This window comes from Dasypus novemcinctus, chromosome 22 (assembly GCF_030445035.2).
Source record: "Dasypus novemcinctus isolate mDasNov1 chromosome 22, mDasNov1.1.hap2, whole genome shotgun sequence".
Taxonomy (NCBI): domain Eukaryota; kingdom Metazoa; phylum Chordata; class Mammalia; order Cingulata; family Dasypodidae; genus Dasypus; species Dasypus novemcinctus.
In genome coordinates, this window is record NC_080694.1 from 47868572 (window position 1) to 47884047 (window position 15476).

The 15476-nt window shown below is 45.8% G+C and overlaps 1 protein-coding gene across 5 annotated transcripts in view; it reads left to right on the forward strand.

The window, feature by feature from the left end:
- The window catches only part of JARID2 (jumonji and AT-rich interaction domain containing 2), a 236814-nt gene that overhangs the window by 187391 nt on the left and 33947 nt on the right, over nt 1-15476 (forward strand). For all 5 annotated transcript variants that reach the window (XM_058285252.2, XM_071210978.1, XM_058285251.2 and 2 more), the window contains one exon: nt 2445-2621. In XM_058285252.2, the coding sequence (XP_058141235.1) occupies nt 2445-2621 (177 nt within the window). The remainder of the gene's footprint in view (nt 1-2444; nt 2622-15476) is intronic.

A 15476-nucleotide genomic window follows, 5' to 3' on the forward strand; every position in this document is an offset into this window, starting at 1 on the left:
TACCTTGTAAGGTTTCTTTAGGGTGTTAACGAATGCTGGATGGTGGACAGAGCTTCTAGACATTTTCTCCATTTCGTTTCCTTAAAACATAAACTTAATGTTCACACAGTCTCTTAAAATCGAGTGCAAGGAATATGGTAGTTGCTTTGTGCTACTTATGTAAGGAATGAGTTTTTTTTAAACCTCAGCAGATTCTGTCCATGGAAGTTAGTTCCTTGCCTATTTCTTATGTGTTCCATGTGGATTTTACCAGTTTCACTTTGTAACACACAATATTTTTATCAGAGAATTCTTTCCCCTTATTTTTACACTGCCCCCAATGGCCTCCATTGAGCAAGGCGAGAGGTGCAACGACTCACCTGCCTACATACACACTCTTAACCATAACAAATGGCAGCGTCACCCGCAGAAGTCACCGTAGTATCTACACCAAACAGCTGTCCTTTTTAATAACAGACATGCTTTCTGATTTCAAGCACTTGTCAGTCAATTGAAAATACAGTATAGGAAGGCTTCTCTTTGAAAGAAATTCAGCATAGGTATTTTGATCTGAAAAGAACTTTAAGAGATGATAAACCTGTTCCCTCTCATTTTGCAGAAAAGGGAAACTTCACGGCTTTGTCTGAAACGTCCAAGTGTTGAAGGTCACCATTATAGTCTGATCAACAGACTGTAACATGTTCGGTTTGTCAGTTCCTTGCCAGCATGAATCGGATCTGTGGAAACGTGATTTGAACATCCTTTTGAGTGCTGCAGTAGAATTTCTCCTGCCTCTTCTTAAGGACTCAGCAGATTTAGATTGAGGAAGGAGGGGAGGGATCAACATTGTTTACATTTGGCTGTGGAAGTACCTTGTATATAGCTGTGAAAGTTGGTTCCCAACTGAAAACCCCTGATTAAGAAGCTGTCTCCCCTTTTCCCAGCCAGTCTTATGCTAATTGTAAGACCACTTACAATAAGAGTATATTATGCTCCTCCATTGGCTAGGTATTTCCTTCTCTTTTTAAAATTTCAACTCCTATTTGGCTAAATGATTTTCCCCAAAGTCTTAGGTCACTTTTAGGGCCTTCCTACTTTTGAGAACCTACTTCCAAATGAAAATGATCAAGCAAAAAAAATCGAAGGGCAATTGCTTTTGTCAGACTGTGTCCATTTCTTTTGTCTACTGGTGGTCCCTTGGCTCTCTGTATCCCTGTTGATTTTCATTTCCATCCATTATCTTTTGGGGCTTGGGAATATTGGTAGTTCCTGAGAGAACTAAATCAAAGGGGAAAGGAGACTGAAGGGTATACCTTGGCATTTTTGCATTTTTGGAGACAGGCATTTAATCTGCCATTTCTGCTCCATCTCCTCCTTTCAGAACATGCGTTTCTGAAGCGGGACAGCAGTTTCATTTTTAACCCTTGTGTTGGATATTTGAGATCTCCTTTTGGTGGTTGTGCTGATGTTGGTTGGAGCAGCAAATTAATTTCTTTTATCTTTGTTGACGTTACTCAAGCTCATTCATGGGAAAGTGGGCAAGAGAAGAAATGAATCTCTCATTTATTAGTCCTGTTACTTGGTAGTAGCTCTCTTAAAATGCTTAATGGGACAGAAGACTGAAGTTGTTGCCAAAAATTAATTTGGGGGATTATCTTTGGATTTTAGCAGTCCCTTGTCCCAAACAATACTAATTACTTGACTGCAGCTCTTTCTGAATTGCCATTCTGTTTGATAAGGAAGTAAAATACTGTGCTTCTTTATGCTTTGGACCTTAGTTTGGTATTTTTGCTTTATATTAACTCAGAAATGAAAACATTTGGGGGATGGGGAAGTAAAGATATAAAAGCATTGAGCGGTCTGATTTCTTATATTTTGTTTTCTTGTTTATTTCAGTCTAGCTCTTTTCTTTAGAGTTATGCAGGATTTTATTTTTAGTAATTTTACATGCTCTTAACCTAATCAGAATGTTGAAGTAGCTTCCATGTGACTTATTGGGAATCTAGGTCTGTCTTTTACCCTTTGTTAATAGAAGTGAGGACATGTTATATTCTGTTGCTACCAATTACTTCTTTGTGATTGTCTCTGCTATCACCTTTAAATTTTTATTTTTAAAGTCTAGTGAATTAAATGCTCAACCCATTTTTCCTAGACAATGTGGGTAGGTGTTATTTTAATTGTTTTTCTTACTCAATTTAAACCTCAAGACTACTCCAATGAGATTTTTTAAATTTTGATTTCATTTTTGGTGAATAGTACCTCCCCCTCTTGTGGGATTTTGCTTGAAACCTGTTTAAGGACATAAATGGAGTGTATTTCCTGGGGGATATTTGAAAAATGAATTGGAAGTGCCAGTCGAGATGGCCAGCGTTGTGTAAGGCGTGAGGTCTCCGTTGAGTGTGCTGCCTGTGGACGGGGTGAGGATGAGGCCCGTGCTCATGAGCCATCGTCTTTCAACCCACCAGGTTCTCCTGCGCTACCCAACAGCATGGTATATTTCGGAAGCTCTCAGGATGAGGAGGACGTCGAAGAGGAAGATGACGAGACGGAAGACGTCAAGGCAGCCACCAGTAATGCTTCATCTTCATGCCAGTCAACCCCCAGGAAAGGAAAAACCCACAAGCATGTTCCCAACGGGCACGGTAGGTCCACCACGGGATTCACGTCGGAAGTGACACGGCCCCGAGCTTAGGCGAGAGAGCTGGCAGAGGCCGGACGTGAAGGGGCAAAGGCGGCGTGGCTGGCTAGTGGCAAAGCTAGTTCTGGAAATTACTCCAAATGCCCGGGACTTCAAGGGCTCAGAGAGGAGCGTAGCACAGCACAGTCAAGGGTGTTCTAGACGAGCAGGTTGTTGATATGAATATGAATGTTCTTAGGGTGGCGACTGATAAATTTCATAAAAGCGGCAGATAGCAGGAATCAGGAGGAAGAGAGCACTTCTAAATGGTATATTCATTTCCTAGGGCTGTCATAACATCTGACCACAGGCTGGTGGTTAAACAACCATCTCACCGTCCTGGTGGCTGGAGTCCGAACCTAGGTTGTTGGCAGGGCTGCGCTCCTTCCAGAAGCATTGGGTGGGCCTCTTCCTGGCCCCTTCAGCTTCTGGTTGGTCCTGGCTGTGGCTTCTCTCTTCCTTCTCTCTCCGCTCCTTTCTGCCTCTTGTAAGGAACCCTCCGTGGATTTAGAGCCTACCCTAAATCCAATATGATATCCACCCATCCTTACCTTAATTAAATCTGCAAAGACCCTGTTAGCAAATAAGGTCACATTTTGAGGTTCCTAGTGGACCTCAAGTTTTGGGGGTGAGGCTCACTTTGAGATGAACTTTTAGTTATTAATGTGTCTGCAGCAGGTGAGGAACGTGTAGAAAGAAGATCCCATCATGTGGAATCAAGAAAATCAACATATAAAGTATACTGAAGTCCCCCTTTCCCTCCCCCCTGAATTATTATAGAGTAGAGGAAGAGGAGGAGGCAGAATGGAGCAAAATGTTGGCTTTCAGCGAAAGGAAACTGTTTAAATGAGTTGACCATAGAAAAGTGCCTAGTGGTATTTGAACAGGAAAGCAACTTAATTGGAGTTGTGCTCTGAAAAGAGTAAGCTAGCAAGGATTATGCAGAGAGAGAAATGGCTTGAAGAAGAAGAAGAAACAGGAATTCTGTAATGTAGGCAATTACCTCCAAAGATAACAAGGAACTGAGAATTAGTCGAGGCAATGGGAGGATATGCTAGAAATATAAAAGGGAGAAAACTGCAGGTGTAGAGCAGAGAAGACTTGGTAACTCATTGAAATAGCATGGGGTAGGGGAAAGAAAAGGAGAGTGGGTGGAGGAGATGCTAGGGCGCATCTGTTGAGCTCCTCCCAGGTGCTTTAACCTCTCATTTGGTACTCGCAGAGGCCCTGTGAATTTGAGAGTCCCAGCTTACTGATGGCACAAAATCAGTACAGTCTGTCAGTGATTGAGGCAAAGGAAATTTTCCAATTGGTTCCCAAAGCCTGTACACTGAGCTACCGCTTGTCTCTCTGGACTCAAAGAGAAAAATACAGGCTTGGGGCAGGCAGGAGCTGTCTGAGCGTAACTCTGAGTAGATGGATCTCTGCGTGTAGCTTTCCTTCCTGGCTCATCTGTCCCGCCCCTTGCACAGCTGTATTTAGGTGGCACGTGACAGTAGAGGTGCCCACCCCCTTTGTAGGAAGAAGAGGCGCGTGGCGGTGGAGGTGGCCTGTTGCCTGGTGTGGGATGGTGGGGGAGGCACACCTCCCCCGTGCCTGTGTGGGGCATGCAGTTTGGGGAGGGCCACGTTCATAACAGGGAGCCCTGCCAATCAGGAAGAGGAATTCAAATATTAATTAATCGGTAATTATTTGCAGAGACTGTGGGACTGTGGAGGATTTTAGATGTAGAAATGGGATGAGATAGAGCAAATCCAGAACACTCCTTCTGGCAGCAGAGTTGAGTCTGAAATGAAAGGGGAAAATGACTAGCGAGCGGCTTCCAGCCAGGAGGCTGCTGAGCTCCTGCATGCCAGAAGACCCAGCGGGGGCCAGTGCGGGGGGGCAGTGCAGGGGCCAGTGCGGGGCCAGTGCGGGGGCGCTCTGGGGGGAGAGCAGTCAGGTGCGCGCAGCGGCTGGCCGGGCAGGGTCCAGCCACCAGAATCGGGGTGAGGGGAGGAGGCGATGGGGGCTTGAGGACTTCGCTGTCTGGGGAGTTGGAGGTGCTGGGAAGGAAGACAGAACCACTGCGAATAGGCTGGGGGTTTGTCCTCACGGAGGAGCCAGCGGAGAATGTCGCAAGAAATGGGACTGGAATTTAAACCCTGAGAGGGGATTTCGTTTTCCCGTTTTGTTTTTGCCTTCAGAGAATTAAGAGTAAATAAGTATGGACTCAGACCCATTTCACTTTGTCTCTGGGTATCCATGTGACAGAAATGTATTTCATCAGTATCATACCAGAAGGATTCCTTACAGTGTCTTCACCCGGTCATCGTAGGGTGATGAGACCTTTGCACTCCTCAGTCTTGTCGATTGGGCAGCTCAAACCTTTGTGTTCTCACTGCAGTGGTGGTTTGGCGGTATGAACTCGGTTCTTGTTCCAGACTTTTGAGGTTGATGAAGAGACTCGGGTGCACTGGACAGTGTTGTCAGATTCACCTTACGGTGTCAAAAGTGAGCTTGCTGTGTGTCCCGGATCGCCCTGATGTGGCAGGTGCTCTGGCAGCAATTTGCAGGAAGGTGTCTGAAGGAGGTGGAGAACTGGCTGCGTTCTCCTCCTCGAAGGAGTGAGGGCAACAATTTTGCACTGACCTCTGTCACTGTTAGGAGTCAAAGGAGCATTTATCTTATTTGTCGTGTGTGTACCTGTATATGTAAGTACGCTCGCAGGCAGACTCCTGTTTTGTGAGATTTTACTACTTTAAACATTTCCTGTTTAAACAACACTGGTGGTTAAAACTACTCGGTTATTTTTGAGTACTAATGAATTTTGCGGGCTTTGGTAGTGTGGGGAAGTGCGTGCGCCTCTGTTCTGGTGTGCTCTCTCCTACGTTATCTCTGTGGGTTTACAACCTTGTCATTCTGAAGTAGGCGGGGCAGGTGGTGCCCCTCTTTAACTTGGAGGAAGTGGACGGTTTGTCTCAAGCCTCGCATCGCACCCCTCACCCAACAGCAAGCATCCGGGTCTTTGAGATGCCGCCTCCTGTCGTCGGCCCTGAGTTGGGGTGGGTCGAGGCCGTGAGGGAGCGAGGCGCTGCTGCCGGCTCCCCCTTAGCAGCTTCGGGGTGCCGCTGGGCAGGCCCCACAAGCTTTGGGCTGGGACACGGCTCTCCTCGGTCTCCTGTTGTGCTGTTGCCACACGTCCTTAGTGTCTTCAGTAGCCCGAGAGTAAAACCCCGCAGGATGGCAGTGCTTCCCTGCAGCCAGCGGAGGCAGAGGAGCGGTTGGAGCCCAGCTCAGAACTGGACACACATGCTCTTTGGAAGGCTCCTTCACTTCGAAATGACCCAGGGAGAAGGATAGTTCTGTTGAAACAGAGAAATCAGCTTTGAAGAAGACCAGTTCAGCTTCTGGTTCAGTGGGTATTTCTGAAAAACCCTGGGTTCCCTTTTTCTAGTTTGCTGTGCTGCCTGATCCTCTCTATCCTGCCGGTGCCATGGAAACAGACAGGAGGTCAGCAGTTTATTAAAGCAAGTGCTGGTGCTGCTTGGGAGTAAGCACAGTAGCTCAGTGTCCCCAGGCCAGAGGCACTAATTGAATAAGAATAGTCCTGAAGGTGGAAAGGCCATTGCTGTTTTCACTAGCAGAGAGGGGAGTCAGTGCTATTTGAAGCTCAGCGTCCAAACTTGGTAAAACTAACACGCAGGATAGAGACTAGATTAGCAGTCATTCATTACTGTCCCAGCATAAAGAAATCTGTGCTTTGGCTTCTTCCCCTCTTACACCTCACAGGGAAATCTGTTTACTGTTTTGTCCTGCCATGAAATTATGAGTTGCAGAATGTCAACAGTAAATCCCAGCACGCCAGTGGTTTACGCTAAAATACTTTGAATAGTCAGGCAGGGATCCCTGAGAACTCAGTTTCATGTTTACTCAGTACAGATCAGATGTTGGCAGCAATTCCTGTCAGAGCTAAAAGTTGTTCTCCTGCTAATCGTGCACTGAGTTCCTTGTAGTGGGATTTCATTATGGTACCCGTAATTTGTAAAAGGGAGTGTGTGTGTCAATGTTTGATCTAATATTCCTGCCTTGGGTTCACGTGAAATAGAAAGTTCCAGGTGGGGTATGGAAGGTGTTGGGTCAGGTGTTTCCTCTTGAAGTTGGACAGAGGCCCTTGGTGGGGGGCCATCATCACCTGTGTGAGGAAAGCGCTGGGCCCTGGGCTTTCCCAGGATGGCTCTGCCCCGGCCTGTGGCACAGGTGCTGCCTCAGGTGTCCTCGAGCTTGGCTTGTTCTGCCCAGGGTTCTCGGAAGCCTTCTTAGGTTCAGGAAATGGCTATCCTTGTCTCGGAGAGCGCGCACAGCTCCAGGCTGGATTGGATCCGCAAGGCTCAGGTGCCTGATTACCTCCTTAAGAACCACCAACGGGTGGTAGAAGGTTCTAGAGCCTTGCGGTGCCTACTGATTTTGTCCCATCCCCAGAGTGAGCCCTGCACTGCTATGCCTGGTTCAACGGGAAGCCCTTGACAGTGTGTCCTGTTGGTGCACACACACACGCACACACCCACACCCACACCCACCCCCACCCCCACACCCCCCCACCCCCTGCCCCGATCCAGTGCTTTCGGAGCCAAGCCTCAGACTGAAGCAAGTGCTGACTGCACGGAAGAGCGGCTGGAGGAGGAGGCCTCTCCCCTTCTTTCTCACACCTCCGTTTTACTCCCTCATTTTCCAAAAAGTAAAATACAGAGACCGGTGATGTCTGTTTCCTTTTGGCTGCTGACTTCGGTGAAAAATGTGCAAGCGTTACATTTTCCAATAGGAAGAACCTGGATGAGAGGATAATCATTTTGTGGTCAAGCAAGTCCTCACGACTTTGCAAGAGAGCATGGAGAGCAAGCTGCTTTTCCGTGACCTCCCCATTGCAAACCATGCCTTTCCCCAGAGTGGCGCTAGTCCGTGCCGCCTGCACTGTGATGTCGTGGTTTGTCGGGATCCCCCCTCACCGAAGTGCTGGGAACTAAATGCACAGAGCAGTGGGGAAAGCTATGACTTAATTACTGGAGGAGCTTTGGCCATCCTTGATTAGGCCGGGTGTCATGTGTCAAGAAGCTTCAGTCTGTGTCTAATTGGGTCTGCCTGGCAGCACCCTTCCTTGAAAAGGAGCTCCGACCCCAGCAGTCTCCTGCTAGAGCCCCGAGTGCCTGGACAGGGCTTTGATTAGATCAGCAAACGTGTGAACAGGGCCCGGATGTTCTCACTGAACATCCTAAGGGGAATGGATTTGTTTATTAGATTGCATACTTCCCTGTGACGTGGACAGTGTCACCAGAACGTCTAAGCTTAGGTTATCCTCGGGGGTGGACTAGCCGTGCCACCAGCAAGCTTGTATTTCAGTGACTCGTCACATTTTCCCAGATACTCAGATGATCTTAATAATAGAGCCCAAGGTAATCATTATTTAGAAGCACAACAGCACAATCAAAACACTGCTTTGTGGGTGTTTATATTGGAAGTTGACATTTGAAATGGCTTGTTTTGTGAAAAGTTCTCATAATTGATTTTTTTTTTCCGGTGGGGGTGAGGCTGACTAGGGGAATTAATGCATTATTTTGGAACGAATTGGGCTTTGTTTTTTCCTCCTTGTTGTAATTGTAATTGTGAATCCATGTTACCCTTTGCCCAGGAGACTTGGTGAAAGTTAATTGCTTAAATCAGCCACCGAGTATAGTCTTCAAGATGTGCTCTCTGCTTGTGAGAACGGAATAAATAGCAGAGACCATTATTCCTTTTGGTGTGCGTCTATCTGAAGAGGGTCATTTCTCAAAAGACTTTTTAAACAACATGTTTGGACTCCCAGCTGGAATGATTTTATTGCTTTTGGACTCACACCCAGGGCATGTTGTGTGAGGGCCAAAAAGCAATCATGTGAACGCGTTCACTGCGTTTCTGCTCTGTGCTTCCCAGGTCCGTCCAGCCCCCTCTTTGTCTGGGGTGGTGTTGGAGGTGAGGGCCGCAGGGCCTGGGGTCCCCCCATAGCCATGCTCAGTGAGGGGACACACTCTAGCTGACAGCATTAATAGACATATTCATCACTGTCCCTTTTGTCTTTTAATAATCTCTGGCAGCTCCATTTTTCCTGTCAAGGCAAGTGCATATCCCAGAACTCCTGGAGATGAGACAGGGGCTTGAATTTGAAGAGCACGCAGAATCAGATGATAAAACAGTGTGTTCCTGACCACGCACCTCTTCCTGTTTGGGACATTGTGTGTTAGCAGCCACTGGACTTAATGATGGAAAGTAGAACCTGTCTTCCCACTTAGGGCTGCAACCTTGGACAACCTTTCTGTTTAATTTTCTTATCTTCAAAGGAGAGATAATAGGAATACCATTTCCACGGTTGGAGGGGGAATTAAATGAGTTAGTATGAGTTAAGAACGACTAGTGACTGGTAGAAAAGACTGTGTACATATTTTATGTGTTGGTTGTTTCTGTTGTCATAAATCCAGCATGTGATGGGAAAGCTCTGGAAGCACAGAACCTTGTGTTGCTAAGAGGATCCCAGAAAGTTGGGATGTTCCAGATGCCTGGCATGTACTAGCCTTACCTGCTTCAAGTGTCCCAGAAGCTCTCTGGGAGCCTGTGTATTAGCATAATAATCATATCCCAGTTTATTCTCACATTCCCAGAGTGTTAGTTCTCCACGACCCAGTAGGACCTTAGGGTGTACTCATTTAGGACAGCTGCCCAGGGCTCTTCTTGGCTCTCTCCAAGCTCTTATAATCTTCTGCGAAGTACTCACATGTATTTCAGGGACAGTCTGGTTAAGAAGAGAGGAGCCTGGTGGGTGAAGAGAAGCTCCTGGGTCAGGCACATCATCCTTGCCTTGTGTCATTTGGTCTCTTTGAGCCTGTTTTCCCCCTTTGCTGGCTCCAAAAGTAGTTAGGGTTGCTTGGGAACGGGGGATACAGAGTGACCTCAGATGGGTACAGAGTTAGTTTTTGGGGTGGGGAAAGTATTTTAAACTTAAATTGTACTGCTCTGACATACCAAATACCATTGAATTGAGGTGACATGTGTGCTTTGCACATTGTCCTGTTGTGGTTCCTGAGCCTGCCAGTGACCTTGTCCTCATGACCTTTTTTTTTCTTCTTTTAAAGAAGAAGTGCGATGCCTCTGCAGTTCTGAAGAAGTTGTTATGCAGTTGATTTTTGGAATGTTTAATACATTTTGTTGCATATAATCGGCAAACCCACCCTGCAAATGGGGTCATCAAGCTGAACACCAGACTGCATGGTATTTAATATGTCACCTCACTTCACCTGGTCTATCTTGAAACATGCTTTAGCTGCTCTTTCCTGAGCCTGTAAAATGTGCTTGTAGACATTAGTGAAAATCATTTGTTCTTTGGCTGGAGGGTGGGTAGTATATGAGTGTGTGTGATAGAATAGTGTGTCCACCGTATTTGTAGATTCTTGCAATCCTTATTACGGTGGTTTTCTCTGATTTTTATCCTGAAAAATTACCAAATATATAATTCTATATTCTCACTTGTGAATTGATTGTGTAAATCACATGCATTTCGATTTAACCCTTGAAAGATTCACTTTGTGGAGCTATTTCTCTCCCAGTGTGTGGTGAATAGATTCCTTCGTTAAACCGGGAAGTGGGCTAGAAGTCTGATCTTTTACTTTCGATGTGGTTGGCTTTTTAGAATTCATGCTCTTGGATATAGGGTTTTATGAAATGCCAAACTGCAAAATGCATTCTTACGTTGTCAGTTAGTGCTTATCCTTTTGAAGTGTAACCTGTCGTTTTTTACGCGTCTTGTTCCTTGAGAGTAGTGCTTTGAGGCCTTCCTGGCCCTGCTGCTGCCTCCCCAGTGGGGCATTTGCCCCCACACTCCCCTAAAGCCACCCTCACCCCAGCCTAGGTGAGAGCGGATGCCCGAGAACCCACGAGCTGTGCACCTGCTCAGGCCTATCAGGCCTCAGGCTCAACCTTGCCTCAGTTTCTTTGTGGACCACGTGGGCCCAGAAACCCTTTCTCACGGATAAAAGCATGCTTCCTGATTTCTGGTGTTTCTGTTTTCCCAGCCTTTATTTTCTCCTTAAGGCCTTCTGCCCCTTTAGACTTAAGTATCCTAAGTTATTAGGAACAGATGTAAGAAGCATATTCAAGTGGCAATATACCCACACCTGTTAGGTATTTTATACTATTGCACATAATAATTAGCATTTTTAGATCTTAGGACAGTGGCAACCACAATTGTGATTGAAAAAAAAAATTCTAAGACTTATGTAGAAAAAGAAAGGAGGAGAATTCAATTTGCTTTTGAAACCCCAGGTGTAGACCCCTGTCCCCAATTTTATAACCAGTGTGACAGAGATTTCACTCAGTAGAAGCTTCGTAAGTTTTTCACAAAGACACGTATGTAATGCAGTAGAACGTGCTTACGGTACTGGAAGGGAGGTGCATGGGCACCCGTGTGGCTTTCTGCTCCGCGTGAGTGCCATATCGGGAGGCTTGTCCCCTCACCGCTGTGCTCCTGGCTGTCCCTGGTTTTCCCCGAGGCTGCAGTGGTGGCCCAGGGCACACCGGGTGACTGCACTTAGATATGTGGCACTCCACCCTCTTGAACTCGTGGGGCAGGTTGGCAGGCATTCCATTGTGTTCAGGCAGCAGTGACTCCAAGTTGAACTGGCTCCAGGGAGCAAGCGCTGCTCTCTACAGTGACACGGCTTTAAAACCAGCCAGTTGAGGAGTCTGCCTTTCCCGTCGGGCCGCCTCGTGATGACATGAAGCTTCCGTTGAAATACCTGGCTGGAGAACAGAAGCTCGAAGGGCCTTTCTCTTCCTCTCCCTCACACAGCATGACAGGGTTTCTTTTTGTGTCCCTTCCATTGTTTTTGGCGGCGGGGAGGGGAGCGGGCCTTGCTTTGGGTTATTTGGGGACTCAGTCCAGCCCAGTCTTTGGGGCCCTGCGTTCCTTCTGTCCACCTCATCCCTTGGTTTCTGTGCGGGCCAACGCTGGGGCCGGCTTTCTGTATTGGCTCTTGTCCGCACGTTTCTTGTAAGGAGGTTAAGGCTTGAGAACTCCATTAGCTCAGGTCAGACGGTGAGCAGTTCCAGGGTGTCATTTCCTTTAACCTTAAGGATTGCCTCCTGGCATGTAGACAAGGTGCCTTTATTAGCACGAGTAATTAGCAAGGTAGGGGCGGCTGGTTGTGGGAAGGGCAAGGAGACACAGAAGTTGATGTGCTGGTCTCATCAGCTCTGCTTAAAAGGCATTTTTTTTCAAACGCATCTTTTCAGCATTTCAGTAGGAAAGGAGCTCCTAAAAAGATCAGCCTTTTCTTATATTTGCATAATTCCTTTCTCTGAATAACATGAAGCACTTTATATACTTTAGTTACAATACGGGAGGACAGATAAGGGGAGGCAGCTGGTTTGTAGTTTCAGAAATTCAGGCAGAGATGTGCTTGGTGATTGTTGTCTCTGTAGTGAGCTGGGGAAGTAGAAATCAAAACCAAATGAACCCCCCCCCCCCCCACACACACACACGTTAAAAAGACCTTTTCCCAGACTGCCAGGGGGTCTCACCCAGGAAGCTCGCTGGGATCTAAACATGTGAGCAGAGATTTTGGGGAGCTTGGTTTTAGTATAGACTTCCCAGTGTTATAAATATGATTTTCCCCTTTGGAAATAGTAGCTTTCCCTTTCATGTGATTGCAGGATTGTGTGAAAGGTGTTTTTAAATAACTTTCCTTGCCCATTTGTTTTGTAGCCCTCCCTGGGAGCAAAACTTTTCAGGCATGCAGTGACCGTAACTCAGAATACTAGCCTTAAAGATTTTGCTTGCTGTCATGTGAAAACACTTGTCTAAAGACCATTTAACTTTTAGAGTATGTGTATACAAATCAATATATTTGTCTCTGTTCGTTAATGTGAAGCCATTTGTATCTGAGTACAATACAATTTCCTAAGGTGGCTCGAAGTGCAGGATGCTTTTTTCCCCTCCCCTTAAAGAAACTAGTCCAATTATTACTGTTAATTAGGGACAGTGTTAGACTAGAGGGCTAACTTTCTTTCTGTCTCCCATGTTCACACGGTTTAGTGTTTCCCTGTGAGAGTGCATATTTTCCCCTTTCTCCTTGTCACCCTGTCTCAAGAACTAAGCAAATTAAGACAAAAGATAATTACTCAAAGGGGTAAAACTGGCAGGTTCTCACGACAATTAAAATTAATGAGCTGTTGAGTACAAACTATACCCTGTCTTTGGCGCAGCCGTCTTTGCGCAATCTCCTGCTCCCTCCTTTCTTCCCATTTAACACACGGTTTGACTTTTGGGCTCTGTTTGCCATTTTGGTGCATTGCTGCTGTGAAGCAACGAGATGGTTACAGAATGTGGATTCATTGAAAACCACCTCCCTGTTTGCAAATCAAAGTTAATTAGATTCCATTTTAAAATTTTCGTATATTTGAAAACTTTCCCCCCTTGCTTTCTCAGATCAGAATGTTCGCCAGTCGTCTATGTGCTGAGGTCCACAAAGCAGCCAGAGCTCTGGCTGGCACCTGCCCCCCTCCTCCCTCTTCAGCTCCATCTCCACCTTCCATCGTAGCTCCTCACGGTCTCCTCTTGGATTGGCAGGGCCTGGCTTTGGGAGCGTTATCCTGAGGAGCAGCGTTGGTAGTCGTGGTTGCAAGTCCCCCAAGGCTTTATGTTGTACTAGAACCAGAGAGCTGTGCATTCTGTTTCAGGCAGCATAATGTGGATGAGGGATCAGGGTTTTTTTGGTTTTTTTTCTTTCCCAGATCAAAAAAGATACTGCTGGTCAACAACAGTGTCATGTGCAGTGAGTGTCCTTCAAGTCCCAGTTTAGCAGCTGGCCCTTGCCCAAGCCTCATTTGCACATGAGTGATGTATAGCTGTGGACTCGTTGGGCCTGCTCCCCGTGTCCTGCCCTGTACCTGGCCTTGGACTCCCTTTAGGGGTGGTGGAAGTGGCGGGGCCATCGACCAGTGCTTGCCTAATGCCCTGCTGTGCCCTTCTCTAGGTTAACATTTTCTCAGGAATCCTCAAATCAACCATATGGATGGGGAATTATGGCTCAGACTGAACGAGTAACCAGCCCAGGGTCAATTATTTAGCAAATGACTGTGCTGGATTCAAATTTAGGTAGCCTTGTCCCAGAGCCCGGCCTTCTCTTTTTGAGGTCCGTAAGTGCTTGCTGTGATGGACATAAGCACAAGGCCCGCCATAGCTTCTTGAAACCATCGCACAGCCAAAATATTGGAGATGATGATCCGATCCTGCAAGTTTCAATTCTTAGGACTCCTTGCAACTCTTAAAAATTGAGGACCCTAGAAGGCTTTTGTTAACACCTTAATGTTTATTGATACCGTATTAAAAAAACTGAAGAAATTAAAGCGTAACAAAAATGAACCTACTACATGGTAGCAAAAAAATACTGTTTTTATGATCCTTAAGTAACATTTTTATGCTATTCCTAAAACAAGAAATTATTGTTGAGAAGACCAGCATTGTGTACCATATTTGTAGGGAAGTGGATGTGACTCAGGCGACTGAACTCCTGCCTACCACACAGGAGGCCCCAGGTTCCGTTTCTGGTGCCTCCTAAAAAAAGGAAGGTGAGCACACAACGAACAGACACAGGGATTGCAAACAATGAGGGCAGAAGGGGTGGGTGGGAGAAAGAAATTTTTAAAATCTTAAAAAAAAAAAATCCATATTTGCAAATCTTTTTGATGCTTGGTGTACAGAAGACAGCTAGATTTATATGTATCTGCTTCTGCATTCAGTCTCTTGCAATATGTATTTGTGGTTGAAATACATGAAAAAAATCAGTGCCAGTCAAATATGCGTTTGCAAAAGGGAGATGCCTTTGTGGACAATTAAGATTTTATTATTGGACAGTACACCCAGACTCAACGAGTGGTTGTTTCTTAAATGATAGTTGCTGTCAGAATCTGAACCCTTATCAATGAGCTCTTCACACTGACATGTTAGCATCCATTGGGCTTTCGTGGTACGAATGGATCTTTTCCTATGCGTAGCCTTGGAGCATATTTATTCGTCATTTGAAAATAATGCTTCACCGAGTTACATCATCTTCCAATTATTGGTATGTTTCATTAGACAGTTTTGAAGAATCACTTAGCTCCACTGAGCCCATCAGTAAAGCCTTCAAGTTTTGCAAGGCTGTCAAACTCATGGTGGCATTCACATGTTTTCCAAAATTCTCATTTTTGCTTGAATTCTGGATTTGATGTCAAAAAACTATTATCTTCCTTGAAGGAACAGGCCCGCTTTTCTTTCTCTCTCTCTCTCTCTCTCTTTCTTTGAAATCAGCTACTATCACATGGAGGAAATGCTTGTATAGTTTGGTTTCACTCCCTTTTAGTGAAACCTTCTTCCCTCTTTCCCTTTCTCCTTCCTTCCACTGCTTTATCAATATACTTCATGTACTATCCAGTGAAAACACCACTGGAGCGTACAATTCATTGGTTTTTAGTGATTCACAGACTTGTGTCGTCATTACCACCATCAACTTTAGAACATTTCTGTCACCCCAGAAAGAGTGTCTGTTCCCATTGCCCCCAAAGCTCCCTTGCCCTAAGTCAACCACTTACCTTATCACTGTCTCCATAATAGTCTATTCTGGACATTTTATAGAAACAGTATCATAGAAGATGTGGTCTTTTGTGACTGGCTGCTTTTAGTTAGCATAATGATTTCAAGGCTCACCCATGTCATAGCATATTTATCAGTACTTCATTCTTTTTTTATGGCTCAATCATATTCCATTATAGGGAATAT